Source organism: Aythya fuligula, chromosome 5, assembly GCF_009819795.1.
Source record: "Aythya fuligula isolate bAytFul2 chromosome 5, bAytFul2.pri, whole genome shotgun sequence".
Taxonomy (NCBI): Eukaryota; Metazoa; Chordata; class Aves; order Anseriformes; family Anatidae; genus Aythya; species Aythya fuligula.
The window spans coordinates 15,904,608-15,930,213 of record NC_045563.1 but is presented as its reverse complement, the minus strand read 5'-3'; the positions used below and the strand labels follow the sequence as shown (position 1 = coordinate 15,930,213).

Below are 25,606 nucleotides of genomic sequence, written 5' to 3'. Positions count from 1 at the left end.
TCAGCCCCCACCACTGGCCTCACACAAGTGGCTTCAACTGCTCACAGCATGACCAGCTCCTGATTCCACTCATTCCCATTTGCTCTTCATTGGTCTCAAGATCTGCCAGCTGGACAAAGAAAGTGACTTTCACGGTGCAAAGCAACTCAAGGAAAACGTGCTTTTTCTCCTAAGCCCTGAAGCACTGGTCTGTATGTTGAACAAACTGTTGGGTGGGAAGTAGTAGGAAAGTGATGACATTTTAAAGAAGTTAAGCAGGGTGAGCTAAGTAATTGCAGTCTGTCATCCTGACAAAAATCCTGCCAAAATATTGAAGATCTCACTCAATTAATAAAGTATTAAAGTAAGTAACTGATACTAAACAGCATAGAGACCAGATATTTTCTGAGGAGATTAATGGTTTGGTAAATACATATATTAGTGCTGGTGTGATAAACTTAGACTCTGGTATGACATTTGATGCAATTCTACATGATGTTGAAGCTATGAAACTGTAATGCTACATAGTAAGTTTAGCACAGATGAACTGACTTAAAAGCCAGGGGCCTGTTATGTCTCAAAGTCTACCTATACATGGAAAGTCACTACTGGGAGAATTTGTTTTTCAGCAGTGACTCCCTCCTTCCCCCCAGAATATGGGGCTAGATACTGGTAGAGTTTGTAAATGACTCAGGAATGTACTCAACTACAAGTGGAGACTGAGTATACTTAGTTTAGAAATAAGATAATTATTATCATTAAGGGTAATTATCCATTTCAATACTCTATCAAGTCTGGTGGAGTATTTCACTGAAGAAAATAGTTTAAGGTAGACTGTTTACTTTTCCTAAAAGAAATCTAAATTCAGCTGCAGACACTGACTCAAAAGAAGCATTAAGTCAAGAAAATGCTCTGCTTCTGGGAAGTACAGAAGAGCACAATGCCTTTTTTTTTTTCCCTTGGCCTTAAAATTCATGAAGTACAAATTTTGGTTACGTTTACTTTTAGAGAGCAGTGCCTTCCCTTACTCCCAACAGCACCAAGCCTAAATAAACAACATATCAATACAATGGATTGAGACGCAGCTCAGACCTGTGGGTGGCTGGATCCAATTTCTTGAAAACTAACTCATGAAAAAGTACATTTAGAGTAAAGTAAGTTTAGAGTACATTCAAGGGTGCTTGTGGTGACATAAAACTCACACGCTTTCTTTGACTAAATTTGTTTTGGAGTCTCAGCATAAAGACACAGCTCCAATTCTAATGTTAGCAAGCATTTGTATACAAATGGGTCTAGCCAGAAACGTGCATGCCAGGAAAGATTAGCTCAGCAACAGAGGGTTTCCCTGAATGTCCAGGCACAAAAATAATAGTCACGTCACTGGAAAGAAAGTTTCCATAAGATTATAAAGAAATATCTACTTTCTCTTTAGCAAATCTCAGTGTGGATCACTCTCAGAATTGTCCTGAGTTGCTCAAAACAAAACAAAAAATAAACAGAACAACCAGTCAGTGATGAAGCTGTTTTTAGTCATGTCTTTTGGATCACCATTAAGTGCTTGTGTGTATGTTATACAAACAACATGTACTTGTACTGCCTGCAACAGAATATAGAGATGGGAGTTGGAATCCTTGAATACATCCTCAGGTTTTCTTCAGTGATCACAGCTGTGCTTCATAAAGCTTAGATTTTGGAGACTTAGCACTCCCATTATTTATTTTGTTGAGGATTACTATTTCCATTGCGATATTGCTTGTAAACTAATTGCTCTTTGCATGGGAATGACACTACACTAGAAATTAACAGCCCCAAGCCTGCCAGGAGGGAGTAAGGGCTACTTTCCAACACAGGGACCATGCTGGGTTGAGCACCAGCCCTCCACAGCACCAGAGGGGCAGAGGAAGGGAGGCAGCACCAGGGCACTGCTTATCCCTTCTGTCCTGGCCATCACTCACCAGTCAGCCCAGCAAAACAAAACAAAGAAAACAAAACAAAACAAAACAAAACAAAACACAGGCATGAGCCAGCAAATAGATAGGGGAGGCAGCGATCCATGCTCCCACGTAAAGTCCCAGGGGAAGCATCCTCTGGCCAGGGTCTGAGCGTGTCAGTCTGCCACAGGCTCGGTCCCAAGCAGCTGGTGAGTACGTGCTGACATGATGTGGAGGGGTGACGGTGCCCCCTCACCTCCCTACAAGAACACTAACTTCATGCCTAAAAAAGGAAGAGCACTTTCAAGATAAATCAAAACCGGTTATTGTTTTTCCTCCCGCTTTTATTTCTGTTCTTGCAGAAAGGTCAAGAGTGCTGGTGTAATCATCTTTATGAGACATCTGCCCATTTTTAATATTGTATATTCACAACAGGCTAAACCCATCCATCTCTACGCCTGCAGCACTCCTCTTGCTATTGTAGGGCTGTCTGAATCAGCCACACAATTTTATTTTGCTTGCTTGGAAGCAAAGTTGGACTGTGTTTTAAAGGCAGGCTCATATTCCAAGGGTCTCAAGTGTTTTGTCAGTCTTGGCTGGAACCTGAAAGGAACTGGTGATACAGGCAATGCATTACTGCTGACCCATACATATGTCACGTATGTCTCTCAGGATGCTTCGTGTCTGGTTAAACATGGAGAGAGATGCTGGATTTGCAGCAGTCTGGGTCTCTTCACATTGAGGTGTCTTATTCAAACCCTGATGGAATGGAGGGATCCAATGCATCTCCTAATTAATGTGAAACACTTTGGGGCTGGCAGGAATCCCTACAGAGCCCTGCAGAGCAACAGTTACACACACACAAACACCAGGACTTGGGCACCGACTCCAAAAGCACTGTGTTGTGTAACAGATGAAAAACAAGGAGAGCCTCCATCACATGTGCACTTCTTTTTTGAGAAAGCTGATTGCAGTGCTGGGCCTGAGGTCTCCCACCTACTTTCTTGTAGCCCCTCCTTGCTCCCTCCAGGAATGTAAATGAATCCAAAGTGAGTGTACAATTGACAATTGACTTAATTGTACATGAAAATGAACCCTTGGACAGATTAAAAAAAGGGGAGAAAGAGCTAAGGTGATGTAAACTGGTGGAAGTCCACTGAGTCCCCAGACTGGTGCCAGCTGAGGACCTTCTCCCACCATCTCCCAGCATGTGATGCTGCCTGTAAGCACAGCTCCAAACTTTGCTGAAGGTGGGGAGCTCAGTCCCCTGATGGCTCTGGGCTCTTTGGGTGCAGATTTTGTTACCTAACCCCAGGCAATGTGGAGAGATCCATGAGTCAGCATCAGCTCAAGTGTCCCCTGCTTGTTTGTTGCATTTCGTCACGTAGGAACAGTTACAGATGTGTTTGGATAGCCTGTGTGGTACAAACACACTGTGCACGCTGAGCTGCTAAGAGGGAGAGGTGGCCAGCATGGAAAAACAAATCTCTCACAAAGAGCCATCTAATGAAATGTGGGGTACTGTTAGACTTTGATACAAATATAGATCTTCAGCTGTTGGTTTTAAAAAGCATTTCAGGAACAGGAGTAGTATGTGTCCTCTTTGGGCCTTATCCAAAAAAATTAGTGGATTTGAGGGGGAAAATTGCCTGTGAGGATGGGTGAGATGAGGCTGACCAGGAGATGGGGGCCTTGGAGCCCCCTCCCCAAAGCAGAAAGCAGTAGGTATATATTTGTACCATGCAGTGGGTCCTCCACTGCTGTTTCTGCTCCCTCTGCCCAGCACTTGAGATTCCTGGCACGAGCTGAACATAAACACAAACATTCACGTTTGGGGCACCTCCACATGAGTCTAAAACAATTCATTTTGAAGATATAGGAGCTCTATACGATATGAATGGATGCGCTTCGCTGTCTCCCTGGCAGGTCCCAAAATCACCTCATCAACCTCCCTTCACAGTCGTTGCCTGTGAACAACACCACCAGGCCACGCTTGAGCAGCCGGAGGGGAGCTGTGGGAGCACATCAAACTGCAGGCCAAAGGCAGGGCTGGTATCAGCACAGGCCATGGAGGCTGGGCCCCCTCCCTGCCTGGGTATGGCCCTGGGGACAGCCTGCAGACAGCCATCACCTTCTCTGCTCGGACTCCAGACCGCACAGCAGAAACATAACCTGGGTTTGGCCACATAGGCTGTGGGGCCACTCCTTTGCCCGGTGGTGAGCCATGGTCATAACCAAACCCATCTAGCTGGTGGCTGGAGAGCTTTGGCCAGACTGCACCCCTCCTGGTGCCCCAACGGCACCTATGCTCCCCTGGGAGAAAAGAAATGGCATAGAGGAGCAGACCACCTTGGAGGAACAAGATGGTTCCCCAATACGCAGTAGTACGCTTGCATGGCTTTTCAAATGTCCAGCATGGAGGTGTCTGGGCACAATGTTCAGGATATGACTCTGGCTCTGCTGCTGATTCTCCCTTGCTTCCCCCTGAGAAGCAGAAACAAAGCAAGCTCTGAAGAAGAGCTCCAAATGCTAAAGCTGTACTTACTGAGTGAATTAAATCCAGCAAATGCAATAAAATATAAGATTCTCAGAACACCACGACTTCTCAGGGCTTTTCCTGAGCTGAAGGACATGCTGTTGCTTGTTCAGAGAGTATGGGGGGGATGTGGTGGAGGATGGGCAGCACAGAAAGCCAGATCCATTAGCATCCATCATTAATTTGAGGGACTGGGCCAACACAGCAGGAATGTAAAGCAGGAACGGATGACAACTTCAATAACAGATGAAGTCAGTTTGGGACAAATTCATCTCCAGTAAATCCAAACATCATGGAAAGGATTTGGATTATGACAGTCCCCAAAGAGCACTGACCTAGAAAGCCACTCTGTTGGACCTGTTCCCTGAGATCCTGCCACAGAGAGCAAGCACCAGAGGAAGATGCTGCCCAGTGAGGAAAGTCCAAAGAACTCTCTTAGACCAGCAATATCCTATCCTACCATCTTCACCTCCAGAGTATGGCTGCAGCTGTACAAGATGTGAATAGACTGGCTTATATATAATAAGAACTGCCTAAATTTGCAGCAATTTTTTGGTACACATATACAGAGAAAAATGAACAAACAACAAAACCCAAATGTCAATTTCCGTTCTTTCCTTTTTTTTTTTTTTTTTTTTTTTTATTTTATTTCTTTCCTTTTCCTTTTTTTTTGGTCTCTCCTCCCCTCTCCTCTTTCTTTTTCTTAGTCCTGTGCCTTTCCTGTTGCTTCTAAACTTAGGGCCATTTCCAGAAAGCCATGAACTACTCAGGTAAACAACTACTACCAAGCAATAGTGGTGTGCTCAGCAAAAAGCCTGTCCTGATTTACTGCCTCCCTTGAGTAGCTAGGTTAAATAACACTGGTGGATATCAGCTATTCCTGTAGCAGATGATACTTCTGTTTATCACATTATGTTGCAGACAACTTTATATCAGGCAGCTGCTCTGTGCATATGTTCCTACTACAGTTTTAAGGGGGTACTGCTATCACTGTGCAGTGGGATCTTCTGCTGTAATAAAAACATGTGTGGGATGATGCTGGAGAAATTCCCTCCCCCACAGCTTTTACACTGTAGATGCTGTTTTTCTATACTTTCAGTTAACTCCTTTCTTTACCTCTCTCCCCCTTTTGAAAAATAGTTTCCTTCTGAAACAAGAAACATGCTAATTTTTGTGCATGGTTTTGGAGGATGGAGCAAGAAGTGGAAAAAAGGGGCAGTTTTGCAGTTTTCTGGAGGTCATGAGTGACAGCAGTGCTGCTGTGCTACCTTAGAAGGTCTCATGAGCTGCTTTCCCCTGGCAGATTTTAGAGTCCTTTAGAAAATGAAACTTGTCATTAATACCAAAATAAAAATAATACGAGATGACAGTATGAGTCGCCCAGGCATAAGTGAAGCACATTGAAACAAAGCGGCTTGCCTGAAGTCATCTCAGCTTTGTGAAAAAACAAGGAAACAGAATGTCTTTTGACTCCTGAGCAGTCTTACATTCTGGCTCACTTTGCCTCCTCCTTGGGGGTCAGAGGGAAACACTGGCTTCAGTCATAACTACATGACTGGGGTGGAAGCAGCAAGCTCCCTGGCTGACTTCCCATACAGGTGCCAGATCTCTGCCCGATGCATGCCATGCCCAGCACCTCTGTGCAGCCGAGACCCATGGGCAGAGCCAAGGTGGCATCCCATCGTGTTCCTAGGACGGGCTGGTACTAAGTTTGTAGGATAACATATTGGCTTCACCATCGCTGCAGAGCAAGAACAGTATTTCAGTTCCAAGTCCTACATGCTTGTGGAAGAATGATGATGCAGACAGCAGAGCAAACAGAGGAGCATCAAAAAATTAGAAAAGGAAAGTCTGTGCTCCAAGCACTCAACATGCTGAGGACCAGATCTGCCAGCTTTAATCCTATTAGGTTGTTGGTGGAGCTGATGAGACCCAGCAGAACTGAGGTACGACTCTAAATAGGAGCAAAACATGGTTTCAGCTGCCAAGGTCCTCTGGAGGACAGTGGGGTTAGTGAGCGCGGAGGGAGAGTCTGTTCTCTAAAGCATGATCTGGAGAAGCAGTAGCACTTAGAGGCCTTGTGGAAAAAAGGCTTTTAAGGAGATTACATCATAGCTAGTTTCTGTGTTAACACTCTGCTCTGGCATTTATCTTTACAACAGACACTCACGTCAGCCACTGCCCTCTGATCTTACTTTGTCACATGTTTTTCTAACCAACAGTCTCTGAAGAGATGCTGTTTCCCCCTCTCTGACTCTCCCTGAGCAAAAGAACAAAATTGTTTTTACCTTGATTAAATCACACACTATTGATTTCTGTCCCAAGCAAATCAGAATTGAAACCTGTGGCTTGCAAGGCAGTCTCCTCCTTGCAACAGTACAGTCCTTTTGGAAAGCCTGGTGGGCACTGTTGCATTTCCCTGCTGTCTGTGATCTGAACCAGCACCAGACTTCGCAGCATGGAGGGAGCTGACACCCCACATATCCCTAGTGTCTGAGAGCCATTGCTCAGGCACATGTTGCTGTGTCTGGTGGCCTGCTTTTCGAAATGCAGGAGGAGCCGATCAGATTAGTAGGTATCTGGTGGCTTCAAGAAACAGGTCACAAATGTCTGAAAATTTGCTGTTAAATAAGTATTCTGGAATTCATTTTAGAAGGTGACCTGATTTCCAGAGGTTCTGAGCACTGAGAGCCAGGACGCTTTAACATGAATACAGATATGCAAGCTTAAGTTTAACCTTATGAGTTTTATGATACAAGGGTCAACCTCTCTTTACTTAGGCAGCGTGTCACTCTGGGTAGAGGACAGAAATTCTTCTGAGGACATAGGTCCTCCAATTTTCCTCCAGGACAGGGACAGTTGTCCCAGCTTTCCAAACAGGTACAAGATATAAGGATAAAATGTGCAACATAAGGCTGCGTGTTAGCACCGTTGCTATTAATTTCCCAATTCTGTAATAAGGTAAATAATTTTTACCTTTAAATTGCACCTTTTCCCTTACAAGTACTTCAACTGTATTTTTCTAGTATTTCCCTGGCTTTCTCATCGATCATGTATTCAAGCAAGTACAGCAGCAAGGCAGCGGACTGGGGCAGGACAACAACAGCACAGCCCTGACCTGAGGACAGTGATCCTCAGTTCTTTTGAACAGTGGCACCACTGAGAGGCACAGACATGCGCCAGCGCAGTGCCATCCACTTCATTGCACAAACACACAGCCCAGCTCTCCAGCAGCAAGCAACGCATGCAGGGAGCACGGGTTGTTCTTCAGAAGGGAATATAAGTGCAGGGGATCAGCTGCTTGCCCCAGCAAACCGCAGGACCCCCTCACGTTACAGCAGTGAAAAGAGCATCCTGGAGGAAAGAGGCCTGAAAACACTGAAGTATCGTGCTGAGTCTGCCTTTGCTTTTTTGGTGCTCTAATACCTGATTAACAGATTTCCACATCAATACTCAACAACCACATACACGTGTGCATGTACATGCATCTCTGCAAGTATCTATACGTGCATCTCGTAACAAGGTTAAAAAAACAAAGGCAATTGTTTTTTGTGTTTGCAGTGGCAGGACCTCTGGCATGCCATGGAGAAACAAGTGTTGAGGAGCAAAGGTAAGAGTAAAAATCATCCTTGTCCTCCCTCATGACCTCCTGGCCAGCACCCACCTCAGCTCAGCAGCAAGCAACCATTGAGCAATAAGCACTGAGAAAGCATCATCCTCCCTAAAATAAGGTGGAGTGGGCCATGGCTTAGCACCCTTACTCGGTGTTAAGTGGTTTGGAGAGCCTACTGAGAAACTATCTGCACTTTTAGGTGCTTAAAAACCCCTTAAAAACTGGCTGTTGCTTTTACTGAGCTTCGGGCAGCCTTGGATGAAAGGCATGCCCCAGCAGCACTGTGAAGGCAGGTACAGCAGAGCCTTATCAGGTATGTCTGAGCCTTATCAGGTACCAGTGGTCTTTTCTGTCTGGGACAGAAATCAATAGTGTGTGATTTCATCAAGGTAAAAACAATTCTGTCCTCTTGCTGAGGGAGAATCAGATGGAGAGGGGGAAACAGCATCTCTCTGAGAAACTGTTGGTTAGAAAAAAGTGACAAAGTAAGATCAGGTGGCAGGTAGTGCCACCCCTATGGACACTTTAAGTACATGTAGTGATAGCCCTTACAGACTTTTAATTCCCATATCTGCTGATACACGTTTTTTTTTGTCAGGTGTTGGATGAAGCTGTAGCATCACTGACAGAATAAGAAATGAACATAGTGATGCCCTGGTACCTCAGGCTGCCTCCTTTCTCTTTACCAGGTGGTGATGGCATGGCCATAGGCTCTGCCTATTCCTCCTGGCAGGGCAAGCACCTTATTCTCTTCAGTGCATGGTAGGACAGGAACTTGCCGATCACTTCTGTAGCAATTATTGTTCATTTTTGAGCCTAACACTAACAATATTCAGTGCTTCACATCCACTAGTCTCAGATCCAAACTTTACAGAGCTTCTCTGTTTCAGACATGGTAGGGGTGAGTGGTTGGTGGGTTAATTGGCCCTCGTGGGATCCCACCAGCAGGTTAGTGGAGAGGGAGAAGCAGCACCCTGGACTCTCTTGTTGATGTTCCTACAGGGAGGGAAGGCACCTCTTTTGCAAGAGTCACAGTACATCACCATGAAGTCTTCTGAAAGCTTATCCATCTTTCAGCTCTTGCAGTCAACAGGCCTTCAAAGGAGGGATGAATTAGGCTGAAATCCAAACAGATGAAATATGATTTCGGACGTCTAAGCTCCTACATCGATGACCAGTCTTTTGCCAGAGAATGATTAATGAGATACCTCAGGGCTGGCAGATTCCATCCCACAGAAAGATGACAGATTTTCTCTTTATAATGTTCTATATACGGATCAAATTAAAGTCCAGATCTGCACAACTTCTTCAGGCTGAACGGTATTCACAAGAATGGTGCCATCAAAGACAATAAGGCTATGAAATGCAAGTAAAATTCAGTACTACTGCTATGATTAAGATATTATCTCTTAGATAGTGGCTTTTTAAAGAGCTCAGGAAACTCCAGACAATAGTGAAGACTGGACAAACCTCATAGCTTGGAGCTGAAACTTTCTCCAAATTAGTGCCTTCAGGGAAGCAAATAGAAAAACAGCTTCAGCCAACTGAAGACTGACTTTCCTAGCACAGATAATAGAAGACTTGGAAATACTTGGAATATTTTCTTCATCTGTTAGTAGCAGCAGTTTCTAAGTCACTGGTTTGTGTCTATCTCTGAAAAATTAATGGGTTGTGAGTTGGGCATTCAGATGCTATATGGAGAGTGGTTGTAGTAGACATACACTTTAGATTGATAACTACAGATGGCTTTAAAGAGTTCGGTTTACAAAGAAAGACATTGCAAGTCACATGTCTGAGTTTTAGGGAACAGCTGGTTGACTATGTAGCAGATACTTCTGTTAGTGTACAGCATCTACCTAAGCATAACATATTACAAAGTTTATTCCTTATATCACTTCAGTGGCTCAGTTTTTGCTGGAAGGGCTTCAACTATCATTTAGAAAATGTCCCTGGGACCAGTTAGTAATTCCCACACTTAGTGCACTCAGGTTCCTTTTCCAAATTGTATTTGGGTTTCACTAAGAGAAATATAGCTAAAATTGATGATCTGGCTGAAGTGAAATGGAACTAAAATGTGAAATGTTTTCCAAACCAGAGGTATGTTTAATCCTAATAGTATAAAATTCCATTTATCAACTGATAGATTCTTTTGCAATGTTCATAAAATATAGAATAGTTAAAATGGCAATTATATCATGTTAACAGATCAAGTCATTTCACCATGCTAAAGGCCCAACAGAAAGTCCTCAATCACCACTTGGAGTACACTTGTAACTCTCTGAAAGCCAAAAGGTAAGGTACAACCTACCTCACAGTCACAAAAGCAAGCCACTTGGTTACTGGTCTTTTCTCTGCACTTTTCTCTGTCTTCACACAGAATTTTAGGCCTGCATGGTAGGCAAACACTTGCAGAGATGCTGTTGACCATCACTCCCTCCTGAAGCCTATAGCACTTGGCAGCCAGTGCTAAAGAATAAAGCTCTGTAAAGATGAAACAGCACCTGCAACTTGCTAAATCAAAATGAGGGTTAAAACAAACCCTCCTTTTGGTCCACTGAGAGTCATTTCCTTCAACAGTAGCTATGAAATAAGAGTATACCTTCCTTCCAGAGGGAAAGGAAAATGTCCAGTGATGATTCAATAGAATTTGCTCCACTGGCTCCCTCATAACATTCCAGTTTAACAGTATAACTTGCCAAGGGACAGACCTTTGTGTAAAATATTTTAAACTAATGAAGTGATGAAATATCAGCTCCATTTAAAAGACACTCTTCAAAGTTATAAAATGATTCATTATAATAACAATTAGGTATTCATTATTTGCTAGTATATATATGCGATTATAATGGGATATGATTTACTAGGGCAAATGTTTAACTCACATAATTATTAATGATAATTTTTGGCAGTGGTATCAGTTATTAAGCTACATTTTTATTACATTAATGGATATTATGTACTCACTTCAGGATAACATCCCAAAATGTTCAGACTGCTGCTTTCCTGATCTGCTATGATGACTTAAAATTTCCCCGTAAATTGCAATTATACAGGCAACACAATACCCTTTTACCACATTTTAACTAAGACAATGCCCAGAACCTTATGAGAACATATGATTCTGTAGGTGCTTTATCAAGGTCAGCTGCTTAACCTTTGTTGCTAGGACAGCTTGTGCCAATTAAGTTTGCTTCTGGCTTGTCAAGATGAGACACAACTCCAGTCTGCCATGGGCACGAGAACTTACAATTATTTGTAACTCAGCAGGCTCTGACTCATCAGTAACTTCACTGAAGATTTGTTATCTTCTCAATCAATGAAATGGTAGTCATGTACAAATGGACTGCCATCCACACAGAGAATTAATGTCTTCAGTTTTGCCAAGTCCTTTTTCTTAAAAGAAGAAAAATCAGGCTGTTGACGTACACATCTCAAAGCAGAAAGGACAGCTCTACTGCAGAATGAGTTTAATATCTAATGCTTCTTGTTTCAAAATTAGACAATACTTTTAATCTATAGATAACAGAACTCCCAATGATTTCTGCACTGCAAAAGCCAGCCTGAGGCTTTTACTTTTAAATACTGGAAAGTGTATGAAGGAGTACATTTTCAAGAGAGTGGATTTTTCCATAACGTGAATTTATTACTGCATGAAAAATTGAAAACAAATCTGCAAGGTCTCAGAGCAGAGGGAATATTCATCACTTGCCTAAATAAAAATTAGCCTTGACAAAACATTTCAGAATTTATTGTGGTGAAAAACTCTGAACTGGGAATTTAGCAACAGAAGCTGGAATTGACAGTCTGATCTAACCACTATTTTACAAAGACAGACAGTTTACAACAGCACAATATGAGATGTTACGTACACAGTTTATAGCAAAATCCTATGAGTAAAGTATTCGCATGAACCTTTCCCAGTCTTACCTGCTTTCTAATCACTAATCCAGCTCTTCAGATTAAATACAACATCCCAGATGCAAAACTAATCCAAACTTCATATTTGATTGCTGCTTAAGAAATCTTCTCACCCTGAACATTTTTCCCATTTTGACTTGGAGGTGAAGACCTCTAACTTTTATTCCTGCACTAGAAATAACTGTGCTAGATGAAAAAAAAATAATCGTGATATTGAGGTCTTTATGTCTTTGGTGTTTAATTCACCAGCACCTGGAGTGTGAGGCAGGAAATCTAAGCATTGTGTTTCTGATTTAGGTGGGTGAATTCTGCCTAAATCCCACCTTGGATGCTTAATGATTTGGTTCACTGTGCTAACAGGGAAGGTAGCATCTGTGACGTAAAGACAGCATGATAGGGACCTGGGCTCAACTCAGCATGTGCTCTCATATGTGTCTCCAGGCTGTATGGCTGGATTTCAATTTAGATTTGAAAGCCTCGAAATCATACTGTAAGTTCTTAGAATCACAAACCTTCAATAAACTGAAAGTGATCTGGGAGAAGACAAGAAATGGATTTTGGTTTTGCTTTGTAAAGTATAAACAACAGTCTCACACAGGAGTGTAATTCACAGTATAACAGCTGTGTTATCAAAACTGAAAGGGCTTCCCTGTTTCAGCATTCTGCTTGCATTTAAAAATCACTGTCTAGACCAATATGCTAAAACAATGTTCTCTCACAGCAGATGTCATTGCTATAAATTTCTTGATGTAGGAGTCTGTGTACCCCTCCACTTTGGGTGTTACTGTAGTTCTCTTCCAGTACTGCTCAGTTTTGCTAGTAGGTATTACATATGAAGCACGGAGGAAAACTTCTTCCCCATTATCATAGAAAAACACCCCCATGTGTTTGCTAACAATTTCTTTGGTCATCAATATTTGGGAGAAGCTAATCATAAACTCTTAAAATGTGCCTACATATCTCAAAACTACTCAAACCCAGTCCTTCTGGCAGAAGTGGGGTGAGCAAGGGCTGGTTATGCCAGACAAGTTCTTAGGGTCAGAATTACAGTCACAGCACGTGTTTGGAAAGGTGCAAAGCACTCAAAAGACAAAAGACCTACACAAAAGAAGCTGGATACACAGGCCATACTGCAAGAGCTGTACCTGATGACCTGCAGCAAATTCTTTGGTGCTTCATGTTTTAAGGCATGTGATGGCCTCCAGAAGGATTTAAATGAAGTTTTGCAATCACAACCTCCCCTCACCTCCTGGAGGACAATCATAGATTGGCCAAGGCCAAGGGTCCTTTTGGTCTTGCGTAGGCAAGCGCCTCAATGTCTGTGCCCATGTAATACGACAGGTGATGTGCTGAGCACCAGGACCACGCTTAGCTCTCCTTCTTATACAGCCTTTTGGAGAGCATATTTATGTGAGGCTCAAACTCATTCTCTGGATCCACAGTGGGTTACGCCGCCCATTCTACTACTAGCATTTAGGTCACAGAAAAGCCTAAGGAAAAAATATTTCTTATTCTTTTATGTACCAGAACCATATGGTTTTCATTTCTATAACAAGTTCCTGCTATGAAAGGCCATGTTGCTAGTGGTCAGCAATCTGAATCTGCAAAATTTGGTTGCTTTAAAACCTCCTCAAAGTTTAAGAAGTTCCAGTCTGTTCCAGTACTTCAGGCTCCAACATATTACACACACTGAGACCATCTGTCTTTAAAGATCCAAATGTCCTTAGCTTTCCTATTTGCACTGAAGGGACCCTGCACACTCTGAAAAATTAAGCTATGCATTTGTGCTCATACAGTTGCCAAAAAGTTGCTCCCTGACTACAGCTGGTCATTTTTGTTTTGGCATTTTCAGACCAAATCATTAGTTAATTAGATGCATTATCTCCAAAGATTAAGATTTCACCTTGAAAAAACAAATTGTACCATTACAGCCTTGAGATTAGAGTCCTCTGCAATGATGTCATTCACTTTGGCTTTGCACTGTGACTTGATGGTGCTTTATCTCAACTGAAAGCTTAAGGCAAACTCACAGAATTCAGGAGCTATAAAGACCTAACTGTGTATGTATGTTTAAGTGTCCAATGAGTCAAAGGCTGGTTCACATACCCAGACTCATTTGTGCTAGTTCTGCTTGTAAGGATCTCAGATAAAAGCTTTTATTCACATTTCCTCCTCTAGCTTTCAACTGAAGCACTATTTGATTTGACAATTCCATCATCAGTGGAGGGATGGCAGTACCATGGACTCTTTACCCAATGCAGGAGATGGACAGAGAAGAGACAGCAAATGTTGCCAACCAGTGAGGGAAGTGTTTGTGCTGAACATCCTTTCCCTTCCTTGATTCATTTTGAATAAGTCACCTCTGAACTGTTTTTTCCTCAAACCTTAGGCAGGTTAAAACTGATACTGACTGCTGTATTTGTCTCTACTTGGATGTCTGCCTTCAATCCTTCCCTATTTTGAAAGCCTAGCTTCTACTTCCAGATGAATTCTTTTCTTCTTTGCCATGGCCCTGGAGAATACTGTGTGCTTACAAAGAATTTAAAGGTTGACAACTGCAATGTTTTAGATTTTGAAAGGTCAACATCATTTGAACTAGCTTAATCTCATGAGTCTGTGTAGCTGGGTTAGAAATGCTGCCTAAACAAGTACTCCATCCACCTTGCCTTACTTAGTCTTGGCTGAAATCCAGAGACACGGAGGAAAGTAGATGGGGGGGGGGGGGGAGGGGGGGGGGGAGAAAGGAACAGTTAATTAATGGCCAGATTCTGAAAATCCCTAGCTCCTCCAGGTCATTAAAGCCATGTCTAGAGAACACGGTGAATTTCATTGAAAGATCATATGTTCTTTCCTGTTAGCATCTAAACTTAGTTGGCCTTAAGACCCTCACAGCCTCACGAGCTTTCCCTTCACTTTGTTATCCAGCAGTTTTCTAGGCGTGGGTTAAAGAGCAAGCTTCTGCTTGTATAAGGAGAGATACTGTGGAAATATAAACATGCCAGACAGCCTGGAGAAACTGTAATCGGCTCAGCCACCATGTCTCCTGACAGCCGCCACCAGTTTACCAGTTTGCCACACAGTCCCCAGCATCCTAGCTACTTCTGACATGGCTGGGCCTCCTCAGCTTGAAGACCATCAGCAAGGCACATGTCTATACCAAAACAAACAGCAGTATCTGAGACATAAACAAACAGCACTTGGCATGAAGCTCAGGAAATTCAAAACTGAAATAATCATGGTGAAGATCCACGTGTCCCAATTAATGGACTGAACTCTGGCCTAACAGTATTGAAAGAAGCAGCACCCACAGTAACCAGTGTGGTTGACCCAGCCTTCATTTAGATACCATAAAGCAGAAGGATTCACTATAGCAAACCAAGAGTCCTCTACTCAACGTGGATATGCTGCTGCAGGGTGTGGAGTAAAGTCCCACAATAGTTGCAGAGCAGGTGCAGTGAAGGCAAGAATAGGGTTTGGAAGAGATATTGGAAATGCCAATAGCCTGTGTGAAGGAGTTAGAAACATGGAAAAAGCAGGCCTCTGATTGTGGCTGAGGAGAACAAAAATAGCCTGTGTTTTCTTTCCTGGGACCTGCAGTCTGGGTGGTGGAGACATTCCCTGAATCCACCAGTCCGTAATTTAGTTATCCATGTTGGGAAATATAATGGCCAAATGATCTAATTTAATTTCCCGTACTTATATTGCTGAATGGATGATACATCTCCACAGGGTGCACTGAAGCACAACCCATACATTTCATACACACAAGTTGGTGTTTTTGTCACCTCTCATTTGTTTTGTCAGACTGCTAAGTTGTATGTGATTCTGTTTATTTTCTGTGGAGGGAATTAGCTTATTATCCATCAGAGTGAACACAGAATTTATGAGCAATTATATGCGAATTCTGGAATTCATAGTTTTATATAAATATGTTAAATATTATCTGTAGGAAGCAGAGCTGAGGATTTGTCACTGGATGGACCAGCCTGAAGAGATACTAAATGCAATCTTATTGTTCCTGAAAGCCCTAAATTATTCTAAAAGAGGAGAGGTTTAGATTAGAGATGAGGAGGAAATTCTTCACTCAGAGGGTGGTGAGGCACTGGAACAGGTTGCCCAGACAGGTTGTGGATACCCCATCCCTGGAGGTGTTCAAGACCAGGTTGGATGAGGCCCTGAGCAATCTGATCTAGTGGGTGCTGTCCCTGCCTACTGCAGGGGGGTTTGAACTGGGTAATCTTTAAGGTCCCTTCCCACTAAAGCCGTTCGATGATTCTATGATTCTCAATCACAATAAAAACTTATCAGCAACTGATTCAGCTGCTCACATGCAGGTATCCAATGACACTCTATACATCCAAGTAGGGCTTGCAAAACATTGACGTGTGATTGATGGAGAATACACAAAGAGGGTCCTCCGCTTTTCTGTAGCAGCAACTGGAGACCTAAAAGCACATGTCAAAGAGTGCTTCATTTAACATGGCTTCATTTAACAGATAACTGAGCTGTCAATGTCTGTAGTAGCTGGATGGACAGGAGTTACATACGTACTGGCTTTCATCATTAGGTCCAAACCACAACATGTGGAGATCATCTATACCTCCAACAACTTTCAGTGCAATTGCACAAATAGCTGTTAAGGACTGTGCCTAGCAGGCTGCAGCATTTTGGGGCCGACAAAGCTCTGAAAGCAACGACAGCGTCTTCTCAAAGATGTAAAAGTAAAAAACTTGTGCCTCCTGGGCTGCTTCTTCTTTTTGCTGAGGTCTTTCCAACACTTTAATCACTGAAAAAGTGCAAAGTGCATACCTAGCATCAACCATTTAATTATAGCTTGTCTTGTCCCTTTACTGCCCTCTCCTCCAAATGCTGCTTAAAAGCAGTGTCCGTAACATCAATATTTAACCACAAGGCTTGCTCATTCTCACAAGGATGGGGATTGCTGTACATGTGGGCTAAATCACAGTGCCTAGACAGATGATAATAATGAAAGCATCTTTCAAGATGAGGCATTTGATTGCTACTCTAAAGCTTACTCGTGAAAGGAATGTGTAATCTATTTTTTTATTGCATTTGAAATGAAATAGCTTGTTTAAATATTAGTCATCTGGATTTATACAGCTCATTTTTAGAACTGGGCTAGCACCTGGCAATCCAGCCTGAGTAAGCATCAGGCTATCCCAGTCACAGGCCCGTTTGATTTCTGTTTCCTCTTTTTGCAATGTGTGACAGACTTATTTTTTTCTGGTATGATTTCCTCCCACTTCACAGTAGACAAATCCATGCATGCAGAGCAGCTGCCTGGCAGCAGCCCAGAAAAAAGAAAGCAGAGTCCTCCCAGAACGGCTGAGCACCACGGCGAGGACCAGTGCTGGCACTGCTCTGCCACTTCGCAAACAGGTAAGAGTGGTTCCCCAAGGCAATGGGTAGCCCAAGTACAAGAAAGCAGAGTGGCAAACACTTTAGTTTCTGACTGTGAGACAAAGATCAAGGCAATTTCTACTATTAACACCCATAACATTTTCTTGAATATTGAAAGAGATTTCTCCTGCTACTAAAAACCTTCATCTTTGCTTTTAAAGCTGTCTTTGTACTTCCTTTTCCAAGTGTTTCAAATTACTGTTTTTTTTTTTCTTTTTTTTTTTTTTTTCCTGCCTCTGCCTTAAATTTCTGCAGCCTGGCACAGATACGAAGCATACTGCTGGCAGAAAACACTGCAAAATTCTGCCTGTCCTCTAGCAGGCTAAAAACTGTGCAGGAGCCTTCCTCATGTCTTCTGCAAATCTGGGGATGGAGCTGATAAAGACAAACATCCAAATGATGCTACCTAATGAATTCTTCTCCCATTTTACTTTACAACACTGTTCCAGGGGAGTTTATCTAAGCAGGGAGAAGAATTAATAAGCAGCCTTTTAGGGAGAGACAAATTTGCAATAATATAGTAGTGCTAAGGAAATTTGCTGTAATACCAAACAGCTGGGATCTAAAGGTACCTGCACAGGGTTCAGCCCGTGTCCCTGCAACCAGTTAGTACATGTAGTGCCAGCAAGGTCCATTGCACTGCCAAGGAACTCCTCTCTGGGGACTGCTGACACAACTATCTGTGCACGAGGCGACTCTCCACTCTCTGGAAAGGATTCATGTATCAGAGATCACAGAAGTACTGATTTGGAAGTAAATTGGAGACGAACTAACTCCAGTCTTCTGCTCAAAGAAGCCCTTGCCTGTCTGCCTTTTGAAGACCTTCAAAGACGGAGACCCCACACAGCCTCTTTGCCAATTCCACCTTTCCCTCCTGGGTTGGACTAGACAGAATGATGAAAATTTTGCCTGCTTGTAAATTAATTTGCCTCAGACCATGAGGACCTCCAAGGTGTGTACCTGGTGAAACAGTAGGTCATACAAACCAAGGGGAAGCACAGCACTTTGCGTAGGAGAGCATTTCTCGGGACTAGGACATTAGCAAACCAATTAAAGCCAGGGAATCATATATAACACAACAAAAGGAGGGAATTTCTCTGGCTTTCCTCCAAAAGACAAGTACTATTCATTGATCAGAAAACAGATCTCCATCTCCACTGAGAACATTTTTTCCTCCATTTGCCAAGTGGAAAATGACAAATGAGCTAGCTGTGCCCTCTCCCACATCCTTTCTCCTTCCATCTATCCAGGTATTCCCATCGCTTTGCACCCCTTCAGTGCACCACAGCCATACCAGTGGCTACTTACCCGGCACCACCAGCAACCTCGGGGGCGGCGGAGGTGGAGGGGGTGGTGGCAATGGTGGAGGTGGTCTGCACTGGCAAACTTCCTGGCAGCTCTCTGTCACTTTGTCTGCTACAGGCTTGGGGCATGACTTCTGGGGCTCGCCCTGAGTGATCTGTGAAGAAACAAGTCATTGCATGAACAGCAGAAAGAGTGAAAACTTATTTTCCATGAATGTGCTTCTTGGACTTGAGCTCCCGAGTGGCACCTCATCCCCTGGTGAGAACTGAGTCCCTGCCACCGCCTGCTTTTCACTGAGGCCACTACAAGGTCTCTTCCCCATGTGGTCTCAATTTTATTTTATTTTTTACTTAACATAGTATCTTCAAGACCTCTTTCCCTCTGTCAAATGCAGTTGAAATTGGACAGCTGGTTTCTGAGTTATTATGAGGTAGGGAGAAGGCGGGTAGTGGCAGACAATATGATTGCGTAAGCCTTCTTTCCTTAGGAAAGCCATCTAGCAGCATGCATTATTCACAGGGTCATTGCTGCAAGCCAAAGAGAGCTAATAAAAAATTACAAGACATTTAGGGTCAGGATTATGTTCATTTTCCTTATGGCAGAACTGAAAGCCAGATGAGATCTCTGTTTTGCTAGTCTCCCTCTGATGTTTGGAGAGCATTTCACAGAGTACTTCACTTCCCACTATGGTGAGAGGGAACCCACATTTTACCCATCTATAGGCCACATCTATGGCATGGTGAAAATGGAAATGCCACAAACTGTGACTTGTAGCCTCCGTAACATGCAGTATTGGTTAGTTATAAAGCTGAAGAGGGGGCATTGCAAAGCCCAAGTGTAAATACTGTTGAACCCAAGTGGGTTAGCCCTGGACAACAATTTAGCCAGTATTCAATGTATTCAATATCTTGATCTCATCATGAAAAGCGGCACTTATTAACAGCATATTTTTCTTACTGGCAATAATATTTACATGACTGGGGACTTAAGGAATATTCAGTGACTGTAAAATTCCTGATCTAATGCTAAAAAATGAAGTGGAGTAAGTCCCTAATGAAAAGTAAATTTGGGGAACATTGCAGGAGCTCTGACTGGTGTTAATTTCAGAGGTATTTAAGCCAGCTTTTTTGAAAGGACTGAGACTCTAACAGAGTCTCAGGATACTCTTTTAAGGAGACAGAGCCTATAAGATGAAGCAGCACGTTATCTAACAAGAACTTTGAATGTAGGGTTAAGAGCCCGCCTAGGATGGACCCATGTCTCACTGAAGCGCAGGGAAGTGACACTAGTATTCAGCTGTTGCCTTGTACAGTTTGGTGTTGGGAGGGCTATTGTCCTAACAGTTTTAGGCTAACATCATATTCTTGAATTATCTATTTTCCATAGCACGTTGGTCGTTACACAGAGGATGTCTCATGCCTGCCCCTCCGACCTGCTTTAGGTAGGCCCCTTCTGCGTCCTCATCTATCCCCACAGCCACCCAGGGTTGCCTCCCTTCCCCTGCCAGCTCCAGGCATGCAGAGCCCATCTCCTCTCCCCTTCATCCCCTAGCCCCCAGCATGGTCAGCAAGCCTCTCCCATGGCCCACAGCTAGGTACCTCCTGACTGCAGGAGAGCTGCACGCAGTCTTTTCATGTATTTCTGGCCAACAAGAGAGATGTGGCTAATTAAAACAGCATCACAGCACAAAAGACATGTTCACATGCGTAGGAGGTTTCTAAATGCAGAAAGATGCATTACTCTGGCCTCGGGGAAATGGCGGTAGGGCTTTGTTGATTAAATATTATAGAGAGGGAATAAAAGAATAGAAAGAGCTACGCGCAACTGAGTTGGAAGGACGGCTTGGCACAGCACAAGGCAGAAGGCTCAGTTCTTTAAACAGCATGTCAAAATCTATTACCAAACATAGGGAAAAACAAATTCAGTGCAAGTGCCTTCCAACTTTCCCCTTCACCATCAGGTAACAGCAAGAGGATGGCTAAAGATCATCTCAGGCAGCTTCCAGGAACTTATACAAACTCTCTGAATGCTCTAATGAATCAAACTGACTGGGCTTTGTAATCCCTCATAGCTGGTAATAAATCTGTCTGCTAAGTAGGTATATTTATCTTTAAAGTAAGTGATCACAGGCAGCAAAATATCCTCTACACTGTTTCAGCTCTTCCAAGGCTGTTCGTGTGTCAGGCTGTGGCGTTACCAGCAGAGGAGCCCTGCTGGAAGAGCACCCAGGACTTCTCCTGGCTTGGACCCATGGGACAGCACCTGCAGTGCTCACAGAGCAAGTAGGGCAATATCTCTCCACTGGCCCCAGCAACTGATAAAGAAGCAAGTATTAACACCCAGCTCTAATTTTTGCTCCCTACCTGGTTCTCTGGTTGCTAAATGCTATGGCTCGCTGCAGTCTTGCAGGAGCCAGAAAAGTGGGAGAGACCAGACACGAGGAAGAATAACATTCAGCAGGCTTGGAGCCGACCTCATATGCAGACCAGAAACAGCTTTGTGTATATGAGTCTGAACACCGTGCTGGTATGGAAAAGCTATGCTGACTTATTGCTCTAACTTAATATCAACCAGAACCAAAAGGCTTGCTTGGTCTTTTTTTAGACTATTGACTGCTTTTAAATCCCTGGAGGCTCTTCTACCTTAGGCTGGTAATAGAGTGTCCTCAGAAACCAGTGAATATTTTTCTCAATTACTTTGCAGACAAGATTAACCCTACACATGTCCAGCTGCTCTCTGCTTCTGCATACTTTTCCTGAAAATAGAGTTGTTTGGTCTCCCCATACCTTAGTCTGATCGTTTACCAAAATTGTTTGTTTTCCTTCCCTTCTCACTCAGTAGAATGTCTGGTTGCTAGAAGATACTTCTGGGAACACAGATTTTACCTTGCCAGGGGTTTGTCTTAGAGGGTTAGTATGCAAGAACAAAGATATTGTAAACTGGCTGAAATCTGGCAAGAAAAGAAAAGACACAAATTGAGTTTGAGGGGGAGAGAAGTAGTGGAGGACTGTTTCAGGAAGATTAACTAACAGTAGAAAGATAAAATTAAGAAAAAGGAAAAGATATTTGGCTCATTTTCAAGAAAAAAAAAAATAAATCCCACTGTTGATGTCTATTAGTCTTGTTATGAAAGGAATGAAGGCTATTATTTGTGTCTTCTAAAGGTAAGCAGAACAAATCACTAGAAAATACGCTTGAGGGAACAATCTTGCTCTGGCGGAGGATGATGAAATAAATTACTCCATGTTTCTTTCCTACTGTCTGCAGTTCAAGGTAAACTGCTTTTACAGGAGATGGCAGGAGAAAAAAGCATGTTGAAAGAGCCTAATCTCTCTCTGGACCAGTCTGCTAATTAGAGCCTGTCCTCAGACTTTATTGCCTATTTGTTTTGCCAGACACCAGTATGTCCCTGGAATGGCTTTGGATGCACTTTGTAGATGATGATCAAGAAGACACCTGCCAGGCTGCCAGTCAGCTCGTGGCACAGATGTTGTCTTGGTGAGGGTTCATCTCTGGACCAAACAGGTCTTGCTCCCCAGATGTTACATCTGCACCTTCCAGCCCAGCTGTTGTAAGTGCCATGAACACGTGTCTCCTTGGCCTCTCTAAAACATCGTTCATTGTTTGGCATGAGGCTTTCTAAACACACTCAGAAGTCTGTCAGTTTGGACATGTGTTGCCTGGACATCAAGGAGATTCATTTTTTTCCCTGCTCTGAAAACAGACAGTTGACTTTATGGATTTGTGCCTTTGATATGAACATGCTTTGCAAAAAACAAACATCTTTACATATTCATCGAAGTGGAAGTCTGATCCACAAATGTCCAGGGAAAAGCAAGCAAAAAGTTGTAAACATTGGTTTCCCTCTATAGTTTCTCAGTTGAGGTTCATATCTGTGATACATCTTTTTAATCCAAGATATCCTGCAGATACAGTGGTCCTATTCCTGCTTTGCATGGAGTGGAAAAACAAATCTGCATGTGGTGTTTGGTATTTCATAAGTGTTTGGTATTTCAGTAGAGTCCCATGGGGTTGCAGCAGTTCACAAGCATGATCTACAGAGTGGAATGGGGAAAGAGGATTAATATGGTCCCCACAGCATGGTCCTCTTGTTATTTTGTGAATCAGGTAAAAGGAGAAAAGCTTGAAAGGAAAAGTGCAATTGACTGAAAAAGCACAGAGACCTCTAAAAGCCTGCTGATGTGGCAAGAGCATTTGTCTCTTGGAAGCAGTCTACAGAGAAGAGTTCTCGATGCTGCCGTGTATATCCCAGAATGGCTCTGCATAATTCACATCAGATTTAATCCAAATCCACGTTTATGAAACCAGAAAAAATGTGACACCATTATTTATCAGAACACTTTATTAAAAAAAAAAAAAAAAAAAAAAAAAAAGTATGTCAAAAGCCTCAGACAGAATCGTCCCTTCCTTCCTGTCATTGTTCTGGCTACTAGGCTAATAAAAAATATGTTAAAGATGTTTTCTTTCTTTCTTTCTTTCTTTCTTTTTTTTTTTTTTTTTAAATAAGATAAATGTTTCTTGTCTGGTTAGCATTTGACAGATTCTCTAAAGTGTCCCAAGGCAGGGCTTGAAGAGGGAGTGCCAAGATGTGGTAAGAAGGCTGTGCCCCACGTAGGTCATAGCACAGACGAACCGGTAAAGAGGGGCTGGGAGAAGAGAAGTGACAAAACACAGTGGCTGCTGTAGATGGAGCAGGGACAGAGAGTGACAAGATGGGACACTCACAGATTAGTTGAGAAGAGTACGGCTTGCGAAACTTTTAAGATAAGAGTAAGGATTATGACTCAACATGGGGAAGAAAGTCATGGGAGGGATTCAAAGACAAGGGAGTTCTTGTCACAGGAAGGTCTTCATGCTGGTGAGTGCTCCACACCTGTCCTTTCCATCGCTACATGCCACTGGGATCCTTAGATATGTCAGAGTTTTGGGAGAGGCAGGCAAAAAGCTTGAGACTGAGGAGGTTTATTGATTGCCCTTACACAGAACAGTAGGCAGTTACACAGGTATGGATGAAGAATGGGACAACAAAACTTCCAAATTTTTGCATGGAAAGGCAGGACCCCTTGACTTTTGCATTTCTCATAGCCTGTTTCAATTGTTATAAACTAAACATAATTACTTCTGAAAGATTAGGTTAGATCACCTAAGTAGTTTGCAGAGACATATTTATGCAAGTTTTTTTTTTAGTATTTTTTTATTTTTATTTTTTTTCCCATCTGCTTGATTGACTGAGTGATTACAGAAGAGAGGTTTCAGAAGGCATCTCTATACAACTGCACTTCCCTTAGAGATGCAGTTACAGTTTTAACTTATGGCCAGCTAGCTGAATACTTGAGCAGGACAGCAGTGGTAGTGGTGGAAGAGGTTTTTACAACAGGGGCATTGGTTTAAAAGATGTTGTTTTTGCTGTATTTCTGTTCATTTTAATCTGCAAGGATCACAAATCCTCTCTGTCATTCACGGCAAGAGACAAGATATTTAAACATCTCTATTTAATCTCTTGGGAGCCACTAAGTTTAGAACAGGGAGTCAAAGACGTGGAGTCTCCACTGTGTTTTCTCCAAGAAACTGCAACCCTTCTGTTCTTGAACAGCACTTGGCTGGCTCATCAATCACTCCTCTGAAGACATATATTACAAATAAAGTTTAAAATATCAAAGTGACGCATTTGAGTTGAGCTTTGCAGCCGGTCTGGCTCTCCAAACTGGATGGCCACTCTCAGTCCATCTCCCTGCTCACTGTGCACCACGACCAAGGTCACACGTGTCCAAGTTGTCAAAAGGCTGCTTTTGCCCGGAGAACCCCCGATTCCCCACCGTCATTAAACCCCCACGGCAAACCACGACCACCACCAGCCCTCCGGAGCTGGGCTCCGTGCGCGCCTCCTTCGGCCGCCTCTTCCATCTCCAGCGCAAGGCGCTGTCCGAGCCGGTGGCCCGAGAAAAGTCCCGCTCCGCCAGGCTCCGGCCGCACCGCGGAGTCGCCCGCGGGGTCTCGGCACCCGGGCGCGGCTGCCCGGCGCGCTCGGTCCCGCATCGCGGGCAGCGGGGGGACCGCGTCGAGCCCAGCCGCGGCTTCCCCCGCCTCGGGGGCTCCCGCCGCGCCCCCCACCGCCCGCCCCCGCCTCGGGTCCGCCCGGGGGCTCTACCTGCTGCCTGCTGCCGCCCCCCGGCCCCTTGCCGTGCCAGCAGCGCGGCCCTACCTGGACGGAGCCCCAGAGCGGGTGGAGAGCACAGTGCAGCAGCAGGGAGGGCCAGCAACAGCGGAGCAGTCCCAGAAGCTCCCGGAGCAGCATCCCTCCTGGGCGGGCGGGCGGGGGAGCGGGCTCCGGGCGACCTGGGGACGGAGCAGAGCGAGCCGGCGGCAGAGGCGTTGGCTCGCACCCATCCCCGGAGCGCCACCGTCCCAACTTTAATTCTGGAGGGGAGGGAGGGAGGGAAGGAGGGAGGTGGGCGGGTGGGGAGGGGAAAGGGTGGTCGGGAAAACCCAGCGCCCGGCGGGGAGCCGTGCCTCCGCCCCTCCCCGCCCGCCCCCTGCCGGGATGCTCCGCCGGCCGCCCGCCCGCGTCGGGAGCTCCCGGGGCCGGCGCTCACCGCTCAGCCCGGGGCTAGCTCGCACCCCGGGGAGGGGCGAGGGGAAAGTTTTGGAGGGCAGAGGGGCCGGGAGCTGCCGGAGAGGCGGGCAGAGCGGCGTGGCAGCGCGCAGCCCGGGGATTGCATTGCCCCCCTGCCCGCCGCCGCCGCTGCTGCAGTGATTTTTCAAGCCCATCGAGGCAGTCCCTTGCGCGCCCGGCTCCCCGCGGCTCTCCTCCCTCCCTCCCGGCCTCCTGGCCTCCCTTCCCGCCCGGCCTCCGCCCGCCGAAGACTGCACCGGGCCGGGGGC

General features: G+C 44.3%; 1 protein-coding gene across 2 annotated transcripts in view; it reads right to left on the bottom strand.

The window, feature by feature from the left end:
* The window catches only part of PRIMA1 (proline rich membrane anchor 1), a 50,856-nt gene extending 25,685 nt beyond the window's left edge, over nucleotides 1–25,171 (bottom strand). Inside the window, exons 1-2 of one of the 2 annotated variants that reach the window (XM_032187556.1) lie at nucleotides 24,927–25,171; nucleotides 18,707–18,857 (exon numbers count right to left, since the gene is read on the bottom strand). In XM_032187556.1, the coding sequence (XP_032043447.1) occupies nucleotides 18,707–18,857; nucleotides 24,927–25,019 (244 nt within the window). In that variant the 5' untranslated portion in view covers nucleotides 25,020–25,171. The remainder of the gene's footprint in view (nucleotides 1–18,706; nucleotides 18,858–24,926) is intronic. The other variant, XM_032187555.1, reaches the window with a different exon arrangement.
* Between the last annotated feature and the right edge of the window lie 435 nt (nucleotides 25,172–25,606).